This window comes from Typopeltis vanoorti, chromosome 5 (genome assembly GCF_054136105.1).
Source record: "Typopeltis vanoorti isolate ZY-2024b chromosome 5, IOZ_Tvanoo_1.0, whole genome shotgun sequence".
NCBI lineage: Eukaryota > Metazoa > Arthropoda > Arachnida > Uropygi > Thelyphonidae > Typopeltis > Typopeltis vanoorti.
In genome coordinates this window covers 84,341,468-84,364,530 of record NC_143553.1, presented here as the reverse complement: position 1 = coordinate 84,364,530, position 23,063 = coordinate 84,341,468, and the positions used below count along the sequence as shown (strand labels likewise).

The 23,063-nt window shown below is 37.5% G+C and overlaps 1 protein-coding gene across 3 annotated transcripts in view; it reads right to left on the bottom strand.

Annotated features, from left to right (window-relative positions):
- Positions 1–23,063, bottom strand: part of LOC150106608 (endosome/lysosome-associated apoptosis and autophagy regulator family member 2-like) — a 594,368-nt gene that overhangs the window by 466,428 nt on the left and 104,877 nt on the right. For all 3 annotated transcript variants that reach the window (XM_090392568.1, XM_090392569.1, XM_090392567.1), the window contains one exon: positions 17,811–17,900. In XM_090392568.1, coding sequence (XP_090248694.1) covers positions 17,811–17,900 — 90 coding nt within the window. The remainder of the gene's footprint in view (positions 1–17,810; positions 17,901–23,063) is intronic.

Here is a 23,063-nt window from a genome sequence, read left to right as displayed (position 1 = left end):
ACAATCATAGCTATAATTTGGCTGACTCTTTCAACTCTACTATTAGATACTGGAGATCGCGTGATTCCACACACGCACAGGTGTACAACGATAGAACTTTAACTCGGACTGTAGTTCAAGCTCATAATAACTGTAATTTACAGTCGAATATTATGGCTTTATAATTGTATAGCTTTAGAGTGTGTCAATGTTAATTTCGTGTCTTTTAATATCTTTCTATGTTCTTATCGCCTGATGAAGTCATTCTTGACGAAACATGTTGCGTTTTTACAAATAAATGTCATTGTGTTATAATTCTCGGGATTTTAAGTCAGTTAATTTAGAAAAATGAATATATACAGGGTGTTCGGGATAAATTTGACATATTTATAATTAATTATATTTTTCCGTAAGTTACATGTATTAACACACACTTCTCTTCATTTAAAAGTTTGGACCCTTCTTCATTCATATACAAGATGTCAGAAAGGATGGATAGCTGGAACCCACCTGAATCATGGAAGAGAATAACTTGTATCATGATGATTCGTGCCCGCCATCAAAATAAGGATATTACGACTGCTGCCCAATGCTCCCTGAATACAGTAAAAACAATCAGGCATGAACTAGAGACTTGCAATGGTGACTACGAGGATGTAGCAAGAAGAAAGATCCCTAGCAGACGATCTGATTGCGTTCGTACAGCAGAATTCCTCGCAAATCTGCAGGAACAGGTGTTGAAGAACCCTGGCATTGGAATTCGGGCTTTGTTCGTGGAGTTGCTAACTGTAGTCAAGCCCTGGATAACAAGGGTAGCCAATGGTAGGCCGTATGTATGGCAGCAGGATTCGGCCCCTTGCCACACCTCTGGGAAAAGTCAAAAATGGTTGTCTGAAAATTTCTACGACTTCACCAGTCCAAATGTTTGGCCTCCAAACTCCCCAGACCTTAACCCCATGGATTATTTTGTATGGGGCGCAGTTGAAAAAGACACCAATCGCACTTCCAGTAATACAAAAGCCCAGTTAATGGATAAAATTAAAACAGTTTTTGCGGCCCTTCCCAGGGAGACTGTAGCATCAGCTTGTTCGAGGTTCCGAAGCAGAATTGAAGCTGTGATCGATGCTAATGGTGGTTATTTTGAGTAAATCTTGTTGATAGTATTGTAATTAACTCTGCCTGTAATGTTTTTTTGTCAATTCATTAAATTTAATAGATACAAAGAAGATTTTCTTTTTCCTTACGAAACTGTCAAATTTATCCCGAACACCCTGTATATATATATATATATATACAGTCAACCCTCCTACAACGCGGTACTCTTATAACACGGTTTCCATATAACGCGGAGCCAAAATTGCGACAGCCCTCCTATAACGCGGTTTCCGTTCAACAACATTCCATCAACTTAATTGGTTTAAAAAGATTCTCTATAGCATGAATTTATCTGTGTTAAATTTTTACAGTTGAAATTAACGGGGAATTCCCTTCTTTTTGGTGAAGGTACATCACCATTTTCCAATTTCAGTTATCAGGGAATTCCCCTATAAGCGAAGAAACGATGCAAGATTGTTCACAGTGCTCTGTTTTAATGCTTAAAATAGACCCTATGATTGGTTGTTGCAGCGTGAATTTTTTTATCCAATAGCGCTGCCGAACTTTCGCTGTTGCAACCACCCACTTTGTCATCAATTTTAAGTGCAACTTAGTAGGAAACTGTCTGTAAATTCGTGCAGAAGTACATATCACCATTAGTGTTCAATAAAGTGCCTTTTGCTCACTTAATTTGTGTTATCGTAATTGGACAACATTACACAATACTGTAGGTAATATTTTTTATTTGTTGTAATATAATAATAATAAAATAATTGTTAATCCCAGCTTTGCATAATGTCAGACACAAAAGAAACAAGAAAACAGTTAAAAAGAAAGTTATATCTCTTGAGGACAAAATCCAAATTTTAAATCGTTTAAAGGGTGGAGAAAAAATATCGTCTGTTGCAAAATCGATAAATTTGAATGAATCTACAATTCAAACCGTAAAGAAAAATGCGGAAAAGATAAGGAAAACTATGGCAGATGGCTGTCCATTAGGTGTGAAACGTGTCACCTGCATGCGAAACATTAATATGGTTAAAATGGAACGAGCATTCATGATCTGGTTGGAAGACTGTACTGTACCTCAAATGCATTGGTAGACGAAAATATGAAAAACGAATGGGTGCCAAATCTCAATTTATATGATGTGAAAAAAGGGCTAAATTTGGCTAAAGAATTAGAACTTCATTTCGCTCAAACTGATCATTCAATGGTGCACAGTGCAAAGTTTAAAAGAGAGTTAAGAAATTGATTAGCTCCGTATAGAGAGGTTTTAGTACAGTTAGAAAAAAAAGCTACAATTGAAAATCAACATGAAGATTTGTCAAGTGAGGAAGGCATTTGGCCCATTAAAAGACGGAGAGTTAGGCCACTCATATTTGAAAGCGAGGATGAGTGTTAAAAGCGTTCAATACACATGAAATTATGTTACGCAATTTTACATAATTTTCTTGGTTTTGTTGGAAAACAGTTTTTTAGTTTAGTTTAGTTTTAGTTTGTTTTTTTTATCATTTCCTTGTATGAACTCTTCAATTCAATAAAGATAATTTTATTGTACTTAACATATTATCTTGCCTTTTGTGTTTGTAAAATTTTTTCTACAACCGTATGCACCGTAACTTGACACTCTGAGAATGCAATTTTCATACAACGCAGAACAAATCAAACTGATTAACAAGTGATTTTACTTACTTCCGAGTTTCACTCAACACGGTACGAATCAATCTGATTCGTACTAATTCTGAGTTTCTTATAGCGCGGTTTCCATATAACGCGGCACAAATTAACCTGGTTTGCACGTTAAATCCGAGTTTCTTATAACAGTTTCCATATAACGCGGTACGAATTAATCGCATTATAGGAGGGTTGACTGTATATATATAAAATAAAATAAATACAAATAAAATATATATACATATATATAAAAAAAATTAAATTAAATTAAAAATTTAAAAAAATACAACTACAATAAAGTGCTAAAGTCCTCATGTATTAATATTCTTCTGGATTTGTACAGTTCTGATTGTTATAATATGATTTCCTTCAGTTGCTGTTGAATGTTACAAACACTTCACCAGGTTGTCTTCTTGTAGCGGGATTTTTCTTTTTCTTCAGCTTGTTTAGGGTGTTATACAGGTTGTAGATGGGTCCTCCACATTCTTGGAATGGTTAGGACATCATTTTTGTTGAGATTTGGGTTATGTTTGAGCATTTCACATGACTCTTTAAATTTCCTCTCAAACCATTTTTCCCAATTCTGTGGTATGTTTGGAGTGCGTGGTCAGAAAGCCCGGTTTTTCCAAAATGGAGATATTTAATGTGTCATTTGTGTTCATCTCGTCTAATTGGGATAGTTCGCACTATGTATGGTATGTTACATGTGCATTGCATTTTGTATACCCCTGGGTGGGCTATGTGCGGAAGAGGATCTTTAGAAGAACTAAGTAGGTGTCTTAATTTATTCGGGGGTTTAAAGGTGGTTTTAATGTTGTATCTGCATAGTGTTCTGTCTATTTTGTCAGAAATGTCTCTAATATAAGGAATGGCAATAGCATTCCTGAAATCTTTTTTGTTCTTACTGGTATCTTTGTGGAGGATCTTGTGAATAGTTTTTTTTTTTTACTGTATCCACTTTTTATAAATGTTTGGTTGATATCTTGTATTCCTGGTTTAGAGCTTGTTCATTAGAACAAATAGTTTGAGCTCTGTGTTTAAGGGTGCTTATGACACCTAGTTTTTGTGTTGGGTGGTGGTAAGAATTTTTGTGTATGTATTGGCCTGTGTGTGTAAGTTTGAGGTAGACTGAGAAGGAGAGACAGCCAGAGGGAAGATGTGTGATAAGTGTGTCTAGGAATTGAAGAGAGTTGTTTTTTTCCATTTCAGTGGTGAACTGGATACATTTGTGTTGTTTGTTTAGGTGGCTAAGGAATTATATTTAGTGCTTAGCAGATGTGGGGCCAAACCGTGAAAATATCGTTGACGTATCTGAGCCAAATTTTGGGCTTTAGACATGCTGTCTCTAAAGCACGTTGCTCAAAGTCTTCCATATAAAAATTAGCTATTTGGGGGGGGTGAAGCGGTGAACCCATGGCTGTACCTTCTTTTTGAAGGTAAAAATTGTTTTGCCATACGAAATATCCGGAGCAGAGTACGTGGGCAAAGAGGGCCGTGATGTCTTGTGGAAATATGTTTTGTAAAAACAAGATAGTGTCATTGATTGGGACACTGGCGAAAAGGGAAGTTATGTCAAAGCTGACTAATAAATCTTGGTCGTTGAGTGTAATGTTTTTAATTTTATTTATGAAATGTTGTGTATTTTTTATGTAGGAAGGGGACTGACCTACCAATTCCTTGAGCGTGGCCGCTAATTTTTTGGCTAAGAGATGATTTGGGCTGTCAATTCCTTCAACAATCGGACATAATGGTGTGTCTGCTTTGTGTATTTTTGGCAAGCCATATATTCTGGGTGCGCGGGCATAATGAGGTATTAATTTTTTTGTTGTTTCTTCTGGCCATGTGTGGATGGATTTGATTAATTCAATTGTTTTCTTTTTGTTATGTTTTGTGGGGTTGTAGTTTACCATTTGGTAGGTGTTGTGGTCAGATATCAAATGGTTCATTTTTTCAATGTATGTTGTACGGTCTAAAAGGACAGTGGCGTTACCTTTATCTGCTTTCGTGATTATAATGTTATTATTGTTATTTTTTTAAGGATTTAAGGGCTAGATTTTTGGTTTTGTTTAAGTTGCTGCTTAGTTTTTTGTTTGAATTCAGTATAAATGATGTTTCCATGTGTATTTTATCAGCTAGACTGGTGGGGATCTTAAACCTCTTATCTTAAAATCTTAAACCTCTCTCAACATGATAAATGATATCAAGTTTGTTCACTGACCTCGGAGCAATGGTGTAGTTCAAACCTTTCTTTAACAGTGAGAGTTCATCTTGGGGGAGATTGTGGTTCGATTGGTTGATAACCAGGCTGTGGTCAGATGGTGGTTGGTTGGTTGCTCCTACATTCGTTTGTGGGCGATTGGCTGCACCTTGTGATGTCGGTTTGTGATTGGCTGTTCCTTTAGCTATGGCGTCCTGATGGTCTTGTGCTTTTCTGTTGTTGTAGGGCTTGAAATTTCATTATTAATTTTTCTTTGTTTTTCAGTAATAAGTGCTTGGCCGAGATCTGTGATCCTGTCTAAAATCTCCCAAATATCTGGATTGACGTAGTCAGATATCTCTAATTTAAGTTGTAGAACTTTGGCTTGGGTAGATGTTAGGTTTTTACGTGCCTCGTGGATTTGTTCTCGTAACAAAGCTTTTTTTTAACCGGGCATAAATACGGAGCGCTTTGGCTGATTTAAGCTTCTTATTTAGTTTAATGCAGTTAAACTTAAGTTAAAAGTTAAGTTTAGGGCACTAAGTTGCTGTCTCTACATTGTTTCAAAAAGGCTAGTCGATTCATTAACATGGAAACACGTATCTTTAGCTTACCGTAGAGGCTGCACTACTTGTGGGTCATATCTCCATGGATTATGATGATTCTTTCTTTTAAGGTTACACGGTGATCAGCATTCATATTTATAAATTTAGGGACACAAAAACACACGTGTTGAAAAGATTATTTTATTAATTATTAATAAAATACTATTTGACGTTTCGACTCCTGTATCGAGGTCATCATCGGAAGGATACATGCGTATAAGGAACAAGCTACATGCTATAGCCCTGCATACCAGTGAACTAAATCTACGTAGTTAATTAATCCTTTTTCCTAGCCTGACCTCTAGCGATAAAAAAAAAAATATATATATATATATATATTGTTGATTTCAATCGAAGGTGAGTTAGCCGATCTCATACGGAGGTAACAGGGTTTTTCTCCCGGAAACTCGGGTTTTTCATCCTGTACAGACAAATCGGCCCTTAAGAACACACGCAATTTACAGACAAAAAATTCTAGTTGTGGTGGTGGAGGTGGGCGGTAGATGGCGTTGATGGAGATGATTCATAGTAGAGGTTCGGTGTAGTGGTTGAGACAGTTGTAGGTGTCCTCCCGCGATGAGTCTTCGGACTCCTTGGAGGTATCAGGAATAATAATAATAATAATAATAATAATATATGAAAAAATGATCATTAACTCGGTTAACATACATATTTTTATAAAGAATTGAATGACTAGAACCAAGATTTAAGTAAAAAGGTTTTAACATAAAAACACGACTAGTTTCGGCTTGTAACAGCCTTCATCAGGTGACATTATAAAAGAAAGAAAAAAGAAAAACACTAAAACACTGAAGCTTAAATAAACTATGAACATCATAGAGAGTCTCTATACATAACTGACATTAAATCGTCGTGGCTGTATTTAAAGCTGCTCTTTCGTTAAGTTCTATTGTTGGGAAAGTGCATGCTAGTAGCATCTCGTGAATGCCAGTACATGATTACAGCTGAATAACAATCTGGGAGGTTGTAGCTCAAGTTATTATTTAGATGAACAGGATTGAAGGTGATTTCTCTAGATTCCACAATTTTTCTCTCTAGTTCATCATTGCAATGGAAGATGTTAGTATATTTTTCCCAACAAACTTTGTGACTTTGGTTTTCATCATTAGGATTAGCCGAGAAAAGGATATGACTTGATAATGCACTGGCTTGCTGTCTCTTGTAAGTAACGTCCCTCATATGTTCTTCCATATGCAATTCGATAGATTTGTCTGTCTGCCAAAAATAAGGAATATCACAATCACACAATATTTTATATGCACCAGGGTATTTGAGTTGATGATGAAAGGTTTTGGGTGGCTTATTAAGAAACGGATTTTTGGAAGTGGAGTGAACAAGGTTCTGATATTGTATTTTCTTAGAACTTTTGCTAATTTATGTGAAACTGTACTTATGTAAGGAATAGATATATTACCTTTGAATCTCTTGGATATTCCAAGAGAATCTTTCAACGATTCTCTTGGAATATCCATTAACTTCGAAAGAAGTTTTGAGATAGTTTATTTCTGTAAGAAGTTCATTTGGGTCATCCAGAAGAGAACAGGCTCTATGTCCCAAGGTGGAAATTATTCCAAGCTTATGAGGAGGGAAGTGATGGGACTGACTATGCAGATATCTGTTGGTATGTGTGGGCTTTCTATATATCGATATTTTTAGTTTACCAGAAGAGCGAGTCAGTTTGACATCAAGAAAAGGCAAGGAATTATCCGTTTCAAGCTCAGGCAGTAAACTTAATACTTTGATGTCGGCTATTGAGATGTTCGAGGAAAACCATAAGGGAATCATGTCCATGGCTCCAAATAATGAAGACATCATCTACATAGCATTTCCAAAATTTAGGTATTAAAATAAAGGAAGAGATAGCCTTGGTTTCAAAATCCTCTAAGTAAATATTTGCGAGGGATAAAGGATTACCCATAGCCAGTCCATGATTATGCTTGTATATAGTATCTTGAAATTTGAAGTAACCAGACCTGATGCAATGTGTAAGCAAGGTTAACATTTTTTTGGATAACGTGTCCTTGGGTAATGTTAGGACTTCATCTGTTGGAACATTAGTGAACAGAGATATCATGTCTAAGCTAGCCATGATTTCATTTTCATTAACTGTAATATCCTTGATGTATGTAACAAATTCAGTAGTGTTCTTGATAAAGGATGGTGACTTGCTTGAAAAACGGTTTAGATATTTGGCAAGATATTTCGAAAGGTTGTACATCGGAGAATTGATACCTTCTACAACTGGGCGTAGTGGGGGTGTTCTCTTTATGGATTTTAGGAACACCACATATGCGAGGAATTAACGGATGGAGAGAGCTTAGAGATAAGTGAACAATTCGGATAATTCAGTTGTTGTTTTTAATAAGTTGTTTGTACGATTTCGAAGTTCACGAGTTGGATCTCTCTCTCGAGTATTGAGTAGGTATCATTATGTAGTAATTCAAGCATTTTATTCAGGTAATCTTCAGAGATGAGGATGACTGTTGCATTGCCTTTATCCACAGGAAGGATAATTATATCTCTGTTGTTTTTTAAACTTTTAATAGCTTTGCGTTCTGTTTAAGTAGTGTTATCTGCAGGTGGTTTTGCATTATTGATAATAAAGATTGATTCAATACATAGAAGTTTTGCATCTTGTGAAGGGAGAAAAGAAGTAGTTTTTTCTATTTTTTGTAAGTAGTGTCTCCTTTGGTATAAATTTTGGGAAAGGAATAAAGTTTAGACCTTTACTAAGGATGTTTTTTTATACATCTGAAAGTATATAAGAAGATTTGTTGATAATGACTTTGTCAATATTGATATGTGGTTTTGAGAAGTTCCTAATATTTTGTATTCTTTTTAATGTTTCAAAGAAAGCCAGAATTGCCAGAATGCGAGTGAAAAAGTGGCTTGATAGAGAATTGCGATGTACAAGATGGCAATGAGAGCGGTGATCTAAGAAAGAGTGAAAGCAACCATACTGAGAGAGAAAATGGTTTAAATGATAAAAATAATGAGGAATTATTTGTAGGAAGTGAGATCGCTAGGTTGCGCGCAGTGATACAAAATGCGCAGCGGCAATTAGAGCACCTGCAAAACTCTTTCCAGAGTGATTCGGCTAACGTAAAAAAACAGTGCAAGAATGAGAGAGTTTCTGAAATGAAGGAAAGAGTGTTGTATGGTGACTCGTTATTAAGAGGGATGATAGATGGCAGTGTAACTAAATCATACTTACCGGGTGCGAAATTTAAGGATGTAAGTGAGAGTATTAAAGCGCAAAAACAGAGGGTGAAAGAATTAATAATTGTGGCGGGTACGAATGAATTGAAAGGTGATAAATTTTTTATGAGAGAGGACTTGAAAGTATTGTTAAAGGTAGCGAAAGAAAAGAGTGACAGAGTTAGAATGGTTAGTCTGTTGCTGCGGTATGACAGAGAGGAGTTTAGGAGGAGGGCCATAATCGCAAATGACATTATGCGTAGGTTATGCAGACGGTGTGGTGTGGAATTCATGGACGTGTGGAATGAGTTTGAAGGGCGAAAGGGCTTATACAAGATGGATGGCCTGCATTTGAATGGACTTGGTGTGCGGAGACTGGAAAGAGTGTTGCTGAATGAAGTGAAAATAGATGTGCAAAACCAGGGAAACTAGAACTACCAAGGAGGGGGGGGGGATGGATATGCAGACATCAGTGAGACAGATGAGTGTAAGAATGTATATAATGTACCCGAGCTAGCACTAAGGACAAAAAATGGGAATGGGTCATTTAGAATAACGTATCAATATAGGGGTGGGACTAAGGGATCACTGCATTTCATGTATACTAATGCCAGGAGTATTAGGAACAAGAAGGAAGAATTTTTGGTCTTGATTGGGTCTTCCTGGCCACAGGTTATTGGCACTAGTGAAACATGGCTGACGGAAGAAGATATAGTTAGTGGGATAGAATGTGTAGGTTATAGTGTGTTTAGGAGGGACAGAGAGAATAAAATGGGGGAAGGGGTATTATTGATGATAGCTGATGAACTGCAGCCAAGGAGAATTGAAGTTGTATTGCAGGATAGTGAAAGGAGCTCATTTGAGGCTATTTGGTGTGAGATTGAGACTGGCAGAATAAAATATACAGTTGGGTGCTGCTATAGACCAGGTGATGGAATAGATGGTGGAGATAGTATGCATAGGGAAATTGATGAAATGAGTGGAAGGAGGGTAAATATTATGGGGGATTTCAACTATGGTAACATTGATTGGAAGGAGGAGAGGACACGTGAGGAAGGAAAAGGATTTTATTCAATTATTAAGGGATAACTATCTGAGACAGCATGTAATTGAAAATACTAGGGGTGTGAGAGTGCTTGACCTGGTAATAGCATCTGAGAATTTGACTGTAATGAATATGACCATGTTGCCACCTATTGGTGAGAGTGATCATAAGGTCTTGACCTGGGAGGTGGCTAAAGGTGTGGAATTTTCGATTAAGACAGGGTATATGTGGAATTACCATGCTGGCAAGTATGACAAGCTTAGGAGATTGCTTGGATCAGTGCCATGGCATGTACAACTGCAAGGGCTGGACGTCGATAGAGCATGGGAAGTGGTCAAGGAGCATTTACAGGAGGAAATGGCTGATTGTATACCTAGGGTCAGAATAGTAAAACAAGTAGGGGTTAAATGGATGAATAACACCATTAAGCTTGAGCTGCAAAAAAAGAAACAACTGTGGAGGGAATTTAAAGAAAGGGGTGACCTGCAGGCACACGAACGGTATAAAGTGCAGGCCAGAAAGGTAACGAGTGTGGTAAAAAAAGCAAAAGCGGATTATGAAAGGAAACTAGCTTTGCAAGCAAAAGAGAATCCAAAACAGTTCTTTCAATATGCTGCAAGCAAGGAAAAAACTGTACACGGTAAAATGATTTTAAGGAATGACGATGGTAAGCAGGTCACTGAATCAGTCGATATAGTGGAGTTATTGAGCGCGCACTTTGCAAAAGCATATCATCCAGGTGGTGACATTGAAAAAATGAAGGAACCATTAGTTTATACGGGAATAGTGATGAATGAAGTGGAGGTGACTAGTCTATTACAGTACCTTAATGTGAACACATCTGTGGGATTGGATGGTATACCGGCACGGGTCTTGCTTGAAGCGGCTAAAGAATTATCAGTGCCCTTGACCATGTTGTTTAATCTGAGTCTCAGGTCTGGCTTAGTCCCGAAGGTGTGGAAAGAGGGGAAAATAGTTTCACTGCATAAAGGAGGATCCAAGACTACGGTTGCAAATTACCGACCGATCAGCATATCAGGAGTCGTTGTCAAGGTCTTAGAGAAAGTAGTCAAGGGAAAAATACAGGAATGGATTGATGAAAACGAGATACTGTACAGGGGACAGCATGGCTTTGTGAAGGGTAGATCATGCTTCAGTAACTTGCTCAAGTTTTATAACAAGGTGACGGCTGAAAACTGGATAAGGGAAATGGGTTTACAGTGATACTGCTGGACCTGGCAAAGGCGTTTGACAGGATACCACATGGAATACTAATCCGTAAACTACAACATATGGGAATGGATATAGGGTTGGTGAGATGGATAGGTGGTTGGTTGATGGAGAGATATCAAAGAGTAGTTTATTCAGGAGTAGAGTCCAAAAGACAGCCTGTGACTAGTGGTGTGCCACAGGGTTCTGTTCTTGGACCACTGCTGTTTAATCTGTTCATTAACGATATAGGGAAGGATCTAAGTGGAACAATTCATTTGTTCGCTGATGATGCAAAGTTGGGTAGGGCAATAGTGAATGCAGAAGATATCAAAGTCTTGCAGGATGACTTAGATAGATTGGAGTTCTGGGCTAAGGAGAATGGATGTCAATTTAATGTGACAAAATATAAGGTTATGCATTTTGGGGTGAAAAGATTAGCAGCAGTATACCACATTGGTGGAACTGTACTCCAAGAGATTGATGAGGCCAGGGACTTGGGAGTGTTGGTGGATAGTAAGTTGAAGTTTAGGGGGACACATCGCAAAAGTGGCTAAATCAGCTCATCAAATCACTTGGTTGTTGAAAAATACCTTGACGAGCAGAGACAAGCAAATTATTGTACCTCTGTACCAAGCCTTGATAAGACCTCATCTCGACTAATGTGCCCAGATTTGGTCACCTCGGTTCCTTCTTGATGGGGAGGAGGTGGAGAGGATCCAGAGGCGAGTGACTAAGATGATAACAGGTCTATGGAATGAACCATATGAGAACAGGTTGAAGATTTGTGGGTTGCAGAAACTAGTTGATAGGCGGAAAAGGGGAGATATGATTGAGACATTCAAATTGCTAAAGGGATTTTATAGGATTAATTCAGAGGATATTTTTGAGATCAGGACTGGTGGTGGGAGAACTAGGGGACACCTATGGAAGCTGGGCAAGAGTGTGGTTAGCAGGGGTGTTAGAGCTGGGTTCTTTACTTTTAGAGTGGTAAATGAGTGGAATAAGCTGCCAGAGTCTGTTGTGGGTGCTATGACGGTGAACGAGTTCAAGGCAAGGTATGATAGATACTGTGAGAATGTAATCGCATAGTTGTGTGGACATGATGTTTAGGGCCTCCCTCGATGAGTCTAAGGACTCCTGGAGTCGCCCGAAATAATAATAATAATAACAATAATTTACTTATAAGATTTACTTTGTTATTATATTGTATTGTGGCTGCTTGAGATTCACAGTATGTATTAAAGGTGTGCCAACTTTCATTATCTAGAGATTCTTCCAGTTTCTCCTCTAAAGTTATTTTTTTATTGAAAAGGAAAGCGAGAGTTCATTTAGTATCCAAGATTCTTTCAGACAGTAGGTCTAATTTAGATTAATAGATTCTCCTCACACATTCAGTTGTTATATTTTCTTTAAAGCACATAAATTTAGGAAAGACAGCGTGAAATTTGCAACGTTTCAAGAAGACCAACCTGTTGATGCTTAGTCCAATCCTCTTCAGTGTCTTGAAGTTTCTTTTATTATTAATAATAGAAGCCTCGTCATGAAGGTTATAGATGAAAGAATGATCATTAACTCGGTTAACATACATATTTTTATAAAGAATTGAATGACTAGAACCGAGATTTAAGTCAAAAGGTTTTAATATAAAAACACAACTAGTTTCGGCTTGTAACAGCCTTCATCAGGTGACATTATAAAAGAAAGGAAAAAGAAAAAACACTTGTTTAGGGTGTTATACAGGTTGCAGATGGATCCTCCACATTCTTGGAATGGTTAGGCCATCATTTTTGTTGAGATTTGGGTTATGTTTGAGCATTTCTTTTATAAAAGATTTGATTGGCTACTGGTTTTACCATACATACGATTGGCTACCAGAAGGGAGAAGGGTAAAGATAGCGCATGTGCTTATTTTATTTTCAAACTTGGGCACATTTGTTATAGAGGAGTTGAAACAATAATTCCAAATAATCTATACACTGCCAAATAGACTAATTTTTGTTAGGTTACCATATGAGTTTGTCACTTAATATGTATAAAAAAAAAATTTTTTTTTTGAAAAAATAAAAAAGTAAACAAGAACAAATTTGAGAAAAATTTAACAAAGGGCTCACGTGAGCCCCTTATAGCTCACCACTGGTTCCACATAAGATTTATACAAGCATACTTGAAAAGAGGTTGAGAAAGATTGTAGTCAATGAAGCTTGAAGAAGAACAAGCTGGGTTCAGGCCAAATAGAGGTTGTCAAGATCAGATTTTCACTTTAAGACAAGTAGTTGAGAAACCAAGGGAATATGACAGAGATCTGTACTTAAGTTTTGTAGATCTGGAAAAGGTCATATGACAAGGAGCCCATATAACTGAAGTATTTTGAAAGCTTTCCTCTGGGAAAGCTTTCAAAATACTTTCAAAATATATATATATAGACTGTGTAATGAAACATTACATAGTCTATATATATATATATATATATAAGCTGTAAGTCAGCAGTTAGAAGTGAAGAAAATACATGAAGATGGTTTGATGTATAATCAGGGGTATGACAAGGATGCACATTAGTTCCACTCTTATTTATCATCTATATAGATCACGTTATGAAAGAAAGTGGCATTAGGCCTGATATATTAGAATTGGGGATGTCAAACATAGCTCTTTGTTTTATTCGGATGATGTTCTACTTATAAACACATCTAGTGCAAGTCTTCAGGCCTCTCTAACTAAACTGAATACCAACTGTAACAAACTTGACAAGAAAAATCAACAATAAAAAGACCAAAGCTATGAAAATAGGCAGAAATACTGAACACATCAACTGCATTCTGAAGGGAGAGCCTATAGAACAAGTAAAATATTTCACCTAATTAAGCACAGTATTTAGTGAAGATGGCTAGTTATATAAATCTGGAAATAGACAACAGAATAAGCAAAGCTGCTATGGTGGATAGCCAGCTGAATAAATTTATATGGAATAAAAGAGAAATTAGCCAAAACACCAAACACCGCCTACCAATCTCAATAATACCATAACACGTGCCATAATGATGAAAGTTACCAACCAGATTGGAACTGTTCTTTACTAACATAGAAAATTTGTTCAAAAACTGCTGCAATCAATAGTATTATCAGTTCTAAGAATTATTATTATTATTATTATCCTGCAAAGGACTCTCTCTCATTTCAATTAATTCTTCACATCATCCATGTAATTATTCTTTTGGTCACTTTTACTTGCTCTCTCATTCCTATTACCACTCACATTTTTGAACCTATTTTCTGTTGTATCTACCATTTCACTCTCGACATGACCTGCACTATTAGTACTTGCTCTTGATACACTTTTTGCAAACTTCTTTCCACTCTTGCTTTCAAACCAAAGTCTGCTTACTCTTGGTAAGGAATACAGTTTAAAGCTATAACACTACACAAAATCTCTCTCATTCCGAATAAACAGGACTTGAGTGCCACTACTATGAAGCAAACATACAGTACACAACTTAAAATATACCTAAGCATAAATCTAACCTGAATCTAATTATATATATAAACTACACCTAACACAATTATAAGCAATAGTGCTAGTACTAAAAAAAAATTTGGAGCACTCTAATCAGGAACTGCTACCACACACCACCTATCAATCTCAATAATACCATAGTACATGGCATTATGGTGAAAGTTGCCAACCAGACTGGAACTGTTCTTTACTAACACAGAAAATTTGTTCAAAAACTGTTACAATCAATAGAACTATAAGTTCTAAAATTATGATTATTATTATTATCTTATTGCACAGGGACTTCCATGGAGTCCTAAGTCTGATCATGAAAAAAAGGCCCCAAACTATCAACAGAATATCTCTCGTACCTCTCCATGAAACCATTAACAGACAAAGCACTCACAACTGACTCAGTTGTAAGAGTGCTTTGTCCATTCATTCATTCATTCACCACACTCCAAGCAAAAAAATCTAGTCCTCGCGCCCTTAATAACCACGCTCAAACTCAACTTCCAGTGATGACCTCTTGTTCTGCCCTCTACAGCCAAATGCTGAAATATTTCCTTTGTATTAATCCTATAAGCAGCTTAAATGTTTCCATCATATCCCCTTTTTTTCACCTATCAACTAACTTCTGCAACCCAGAAACCCTCAATCTATCCTCATATAGAGCATTCCACAATATCTTCACTTCCTATCTTTGTCACTTGCCTCTGGATCCTCCTCACTACTTCATCACCAAGAAACCCAAGTGACCAGACATGAGTGAGCACAGTAATCCAAATGTGGTCATATAAAGGTTTTATAAAGAGGAACGAAAACCCCCTTTATCTTTGCTTGTTAATGTGTTCTTCAATAACCAAGTATTTCTATGAGCTACTCTGGCTACTTTAGCAATATGCCCTCTAAACTTCAACTGTCTATCTACCCCCCCCACCCCCAAATCTCTGGCAACATCAATTACCTATAGTATAGTTCCTTGAATGTGCTACACAGCATGTGATCTTTGTATCTCAAAATGCATAACTTTGCACTTTTTCATATTAAATTGACAACCGTCATGTTTTCCTTATACTGTCAGCTCTCTACATCATCTTCATTAACTATTACCTTTTATACCAAGTACCACTAATTCTTCAACCCTCTGTTCTTACATCAGTCTTCACCACCTCTGTCATAACAATATCTTCACTTGGATAATATACCCTTGAAAAATGATCACTCAGCAGCTCAACAATTTTGTCTGCCTCTGTTACCTCTCTACTATTTGCATACATTAAGGTTACCCTCCCATACTTCTTCCTACTTGCCACATAAAGAAAAAAAAACTCTTGGGGATTTCCTTTTGATTATTTGGCTGATTTTTTTTCTCATAATCTGATTTTGCCTTCCTTACCAGGCTGGTCACCTTTCTCCTTATATACGCTCCAAAACATTTTTATTATTTGCAGCTCATGCTTAATGATACCACCCATCCATCTAACTCCTACCTAATTTACCCTTCTGACCTTGGGTATACAGTGTGATACTGCTTCCTCCAGATACCCCTTGCACTGTGAATGAACATATTTTCCTTGCAGATCTTTATGCCATGGTATTGCTTCAAGCTGCCTCCTACATGTATCATAATCACCTGCCTTATACTTCCACATATATCTCTTCTTAACTAGAATTTACACATGTTTTGCTACTTCCCAAGTCAAGACCACATGATTACTTTCCCTCAATTGGAGGCAATGTAACAAAACAATATAACAAAATCCAGCACTCTTGTACTCCACATGTGATAAGCTATATTTCAATAACTTATCACATGACAAACTAGTAGTTAAATTGGAACTGATGGGATTGGATAGTAGATTAGTTGTCTGATAGGTATCAACAGGTTGTGTATGTGGGGGGGGGTGATATCCCAAAAGAGGAAAGTCACTAGTGGTGTGTCCTGGGGGGAGGGGTCTGTTTTGGGGATATTGTTGTTTAATTTGTATGTAAATGACATTGGAAAGGGCTTGAATGGTGATATACAGTTGTTTGCAGATGATGCAAAGTTGAGGAGTGTTATGGAGACAGTCTATTTAGGTCCTCTTGCAAAGAGAACCTAAATAGACTGTCTGAATGGCCAAGTATGTGGGGGATGTCAGCTTAATGTTGTAGAGTGTAAGGTGTTAAAATTTGGGAAGCAAAGATGGGATGCAGAGTATAGGATTGGTAGGGATATTTTGGAGATGAAGGATTTGGAGATAGGGACTTGGAATTTCATGGACATTTTGCTAAAATTATGAGAACAACATTATGGGAATAATGCAAACACTGAAGTGTAGAAGGATAGAAACTGCAGCATCCCTGTAGCCCACCCTCCAACCACCTGAATGGTGGTTGGGGGGGGGGGGGATACATTGACTACCCAATTCAATATTTTTGCTTGAGAGACTAGATTCTGCACTTGTTGTCATTCTCATACTCATTTGCTCCATGGTGCCTTCACACACATACACACATCTACATGTCTACATCTACCCTAATTTCTTTAGTTTTTCCTGACTTTGCACTTCCACACTCTCAGCAAACAAATCACTGTCTAAACACTTAACTCCGAATCCATTTAAGTACAGTTCCATCAGCATTGTACAAACCTTTACATCCATCAAACTCAGGTCAAAGGTTCACAAACTCTACATCATCACACTCCTTCTCAGTCTATCTCTACCATGGGGCAGCAGCAGACTCACAAAATTCACCTCTTCGATCTTCTTTTTCACTTCTTCCAATAACTGTTTCACATCCTCACTCATACAATACGTCTCACCTCTCAGGTCATTAGTTCCAGCCAAAACAATCATTTCTCCTCTACAATTGCTACTCTACAAGCAAAGCATCTCTGGGTGACCTTTATTGCATCTCATTATTCGGAACTACACCTGCTGAGATACTTAGAACTAACTCAATTGTAGAAGTTACATTTCTATACTTGCAGAAGTTATATTTCTTGTATTATAATATTCCACATTATAAATGGCTGTAGCTAATATCTTTTGCTGGAAAGGAAAAAAAAAACTTACTTTTCTACAAAAAAGTAAATTATAATTCACAAGAAATTATATTTTGTTTTCATCCTTCTCTTACATAAGCAAAGTAAACAAAGGTTTGTATATGAAATATCACCATCACAGCTACTTGTACACAGAAAGAGGTGACATTACATTAAGTTGCTCTTTGTATTTTTAAAATGTACAACATACCTTCTCAAGAATGTATAACTCAAAACACATCACATTACACAAAACTTACGTTTGTTGTTTTCCATTTTCCCTCATCTGTGATGTGTGGCCATTTATATTTTCCCACATCTTCAATAGTCTGGCACTGATCATTTTGAGCCTGCAAGGTGAAATAAAAAGGTGTTTCAACAAGTACAATAAAAAAAAACATTAGTACAAAATCCTATAATGTATTTTTAAAGGAATATATCACATTAATGTATAAATACTTAATAATAATGCATAAATATTTAATTAACCTACTTTGTTTAAGGATAGTTAAGCACTGAGCAGAAGCCAATAACTGTTGAATTTTTGGAGAATGGAGGATAAATATAACTTTATTAACTATAACTGTATTTTACTATACATTTTGTCAACTAATTACAACATCAAGAGTTAATAAAATAGCTTAACAAGTCATTAACGTAGAGTAGCAAGTCAATATGTTGGAGGAAACATAAGAATAACACCTACTTTTATAAGGATAACATGATTTATTATGATCCTTTTTGTTAATTATAAAAACTATATTAAGTCTGTCTGTCTATCTATCTATCTGTCCTAAAGTTGAGATAATTATATTATATATTATATTAGAATAATTGTAATTTCAACTTATATTGTGCAGTTAAGTTTTTTAACGTTATGAGAAACCCTCAAAAGTTATCCTTTTTCAAAAATTCCTTTGTCTTTGTAAAGGAATGCATTTAGGTCTGAGATAGCCTTTCTTACAAATTTTATGTCCTGCATCTTCCCATAGCTATGGCTACAATGAGCAGCGATGACTCATCACCAACAACAGTCATCCACCATGGCTCAGCAGGAGTCAGTCAAACGTCAAATGAAACTTTGAATCTTGAAAAAGACACGAGTCCCAACAACAAAACAGACAAACAACAAAATCACATTAGCAAAATAATGAAGAAGAGTAATAAAAGAAACAAATGCAGAAAACAGCTACCATAACAGCCAAAGATGAACCACCGCAGCTGCACTAGAGAGTCCCTGCCTCCAAACACTCTGGAACCCTTCCAACAGTCTGAAGGGGTGGATGAGGACGCCAAGCAGCTTGAGTCCTCAGATGATGAGGAGGAAAGTGAAAATGCAGGTTTTCCTCACACTGAATACCCACTCATCACAAAACTTGTACCCAGCAGTTTTGTAATGAGCCTCAAACTTTCTTAAGGAAGCTCTGAAGCTTATGAGCAGACCGTCAGTATCAGTAGTTTACCCATCTAGAAGAACTAAGAGACCTATTGTAGCGAAAAAAGGAAGAAAAACCATCAGCCTCAGAAAAAGAATATATTACCTGAACAAAGGGCTTGAATCCTAGTTGCAGAGTAATTATCCTTAAAGCAAATGAGGAACACCATCCAGACAAAATAAATTGGTATATCATAAGCACATAGCAACCCTTCTCTCATTAAATGCTAGAGGATGTGCCACACCACTGTGAAACACTTGTTCTGTGGCATATCCATGCCCACCAGCCAGAAATAGTTAAGATGAAGGAAATTAATTTCCATTCCACACAGAAACCTTCAGACCAGCACTGAAGCACTGGCCTATACATTACACCACTGTCCTGCAATACAACTTAATGGATCAGGAGTCACTTTTGGTATCCGTCCAAAAAAAAAAAAACCTAAAATTATGGATCATCAGTACCTTTTTCTATATCTGCAATTTATTATTATTATTATTACCCCAAGACCTCATGGAGTCAAAGACTCATCTGGGAGGTCCTTTTATCACACACACACACATCTCATCATACCATGTCTTAAACACACTCAAACTCCTTGCAGACACCACACTCTCAGGCAAGGCATTCCAATCATTCACAACTCTGCACGAAAAAAACCTGCCTCTCACTCCTCTACACACCCTCTTTATACAGTTTCCAGGGATGACCTCTAGTTCTCCTCTGATCTCCCACTATTCTCTGTAGAACTTCTCCACCATTGTTCCTATAACAACCCCTTACCAACTTGTAGTTCTCTATCATATCTCCCCTCTTCCTCCTGTCCACCAGACTCTGCAAATTACATCTTCTCAATCTTTTCTCATACTCAACATTCCAGAGGTCAAAAACTACCGTAGTCAGTCGCCTTTGGACCCTTTCCAACATCTCTTCATCCTTCTGAAAACCCGGTGACCAAATCTGGGCACAAGAGTCCATGTGTTTAGCCTAATCAAAGCCTTATACAAAGGAACAAGAATCTCCCTACTTCTACACATCAGTGTCCTCCGCATCATTCCCAGAAGCCTTTGTGTTGTCTTCACAATTTTGGCGATGTGTACCTTAAATTTTAGATCCTTATCCACTATCACCCCTAGATCTCTTATTACCTCTACCTCCAACAATATATGCTCACCAAGCATAAATGTAAGCCTTACATTTTGCAACATTGAACTCACATCCCCTTTTCCGTGCCCAATCACTAAATTTATTCAAGTCTTCTTGCAAGGCCACAACTTCTTCACTACTCTTTATGGTTCGTCTGAACTTGCATCATCTGCAAACAACTGAATATCGCCATCCAAATCTTCGCCAATATCATTAATATACTAGTTAAACAGTAATGGCCCTAAAACAGACCCATGGGGCACTCCACTAGTGACTTTCCTTTTCCTGGATATCGGACCCCTATACACAACTTGTTGATACCTATCAGATAGCCAGTCTCCAATCCAATGTACTAATCTAATATCCAACCCCATCTGCTCTAGTTTGACTGTCAACTTATCATGAGGTACTCTATCAAAATCCTTTGTGAAATCCAAGTATATTACTGTGTATCCTTCTCCTCTGTCCAAGGAAGAAGTCACTTTATTGTAATAAGTAAGTAGATTACTAAAACATGACCTACCTTTAGCAAATCCATGCTGTCCATCAAAGATTATACCATTGTTGTCAACCCAAATCTGGATCCTAGTTTTCACAAGCTTCTCCAACAACTTAACCACAACACCTGACACAGAGATAGGCCTATAGTTTGATGCTTGAGTTTGATCCCCTCCTTTATGAAGTGGCACAATCTTGCCCTCCTTCCACTCTTTAGGCACGTGACCAAGTGCAAGACTCATATTAAAAAAATATGTAAAGGCAGGTGTCAACTGTCTGGCACATTCCTTCAGAATACGCAGTGATATATTATCAAGTCCCACAGCCTTATTTACATCTAATTTACTCAACTCCCCAAACACCTATTGCTCACTTACAGTCAGTGTCTCCTCTCATCATCAACTGCTCTCAATCTCTCCATGAAGTCACATTCACAAGATTGAAAGATCTTTATGAATTGCTCATTAATTATCTCCACCACACATTTTGCAACAGCTGTCTTTATAACATTTTCTCCAATCAATGTCATCCTTCCATAATCATTGTTTCTTTTGCTGGCTACATATTGAAAGAACTCCCTAGGATTCTTTTTGGCTTCATTAGCTAACTTCTGTTGATAATTCTCTTTAGCTACTCTCACCAACCAAGTCACCCTCCTTGCCTGGTCTTTGTAGACCTCATGATGTTAGTTATTTCCACTTCTCTTATGCTCCTCCACAAGGCCATTTTTCTCTGTATCGCATGCTTAATCTCTTTATTCATCCATCTCACACCTACCTTATTTAACCTTCTCACCCTTGGAATACATTTAGACATTGCATCTACTAGATAGTTTTGAAAATCCCCCAAGCTGCACTGATCTCTTTTCCAGCTAACTCCTCATTCCACGCTACACCCGCAAGCTGTTTCTTGAGCTCTTCATAATCACCCCCCCCCCTTGTAGTTTTACATATACCCTTTTCTCACAGAGGTCCTCATGCTACTGGCAACCACCCAGGTAATCACCTCAATGTCACTCTGACCAATTGGTGGATGATTTGACACCTCATTTATAATTACATCCTCTAATGAGATGACCAAATTCAAGACCCCTAATCCTCGTGTGTCCTCTGTTACATATTGTCTGAGGTGGTTATCCCTCAAAAACTCAAGAAACTCATTTTCTTTACTTCCAGTTGCTATCTCTTCATTCCAGTCTATATTGCCATAATTAAAATCACCCATAATGATCACCCTTTTCTTATTTGCTTGGCTTATTTGACTATACATTTCACTATCACCACCATCCACATTACCAGGTCTATAACAACATCCCACCAAGTATTTGATTCTATTCACCTCTATCTCACACCATACTGCCTCAAAACCACTGGCCCTATTTCCCTCTTGCATCTCTACCTTGTATGGACATAACTCTTTCTCTATCATCAATAGCTCTCCCCCTCCCTTTTTATCCCTTCTATCCTCACGAAACACATCATACCTTTCCATCTCTATTCCTGTCAGGATGTCATCCTCATCTAACCATGTCTCACTTATTCCGACAATCTTTGGATGAACAGATGCAATTAGTGCAACCATTTCATCTGCCTTGTTTCCTATACTTCTAGCATTTGTATACAAACACAACAGCTCATTTCTGGATCTACAGCTAGTTCTACTGATACCACTCACTCGATGTAATCTCTCCATGCTGGACTGGGGCCATTTCCCTTTCTGCTTCTTCATTTTAGAACCCTTTGCAATTCCATCTGTTTCCTTTTGATCCCTGATCATCCCATTACTTTCCTGCCTACACATGCTCTCACATGCTCTCTTGGAGCATCCACCTTTCTCACGCTGTGTATCCCTGTCCAGCCTGAGCCTCCCTGTTTCCCTGCTCCTCTTGCACACCCATTCTCTCATTTTCTATACTCATACCACTCAGTTCCCCATGCATATCACCTCTTCAATCTCTCCTGTCTTACTCTCCTGTTCTTCCACATCTCTCACCTCGCAATCTGATTCATTCTCTCTATTCACTTCTCTACCTTCCAGCAGCAGTCTCTCCAAGCGACTCACACCATAACCACTCAAATGCAGTCCATCGCTCCCATACAGCTCACTTCGTTCCTCAAACTCATTCCACACATTAACAAACTGTACTCTCATCTCCTCACACATTTCAGACAGCATATCATTCAAAATCCTTGCTCTCTGCCTCATTTCACCACAGTCATACCTAGGCAACACATTGACTCCCCTTGCTGTCACATTATTCTCTTTTATCCTTCCAAGCAGCCTCCTGATATGCATTCTGACACATGCTCTTTGTCCTCACTCAAATCATTTGTACCAATTAATGCTATTAACTCTTTTGCTCGCTCCCACCTCATATCCAATATCTCAATTACTCTACTCATTTTACCACCTGGAAAACATACCTTGTGCATT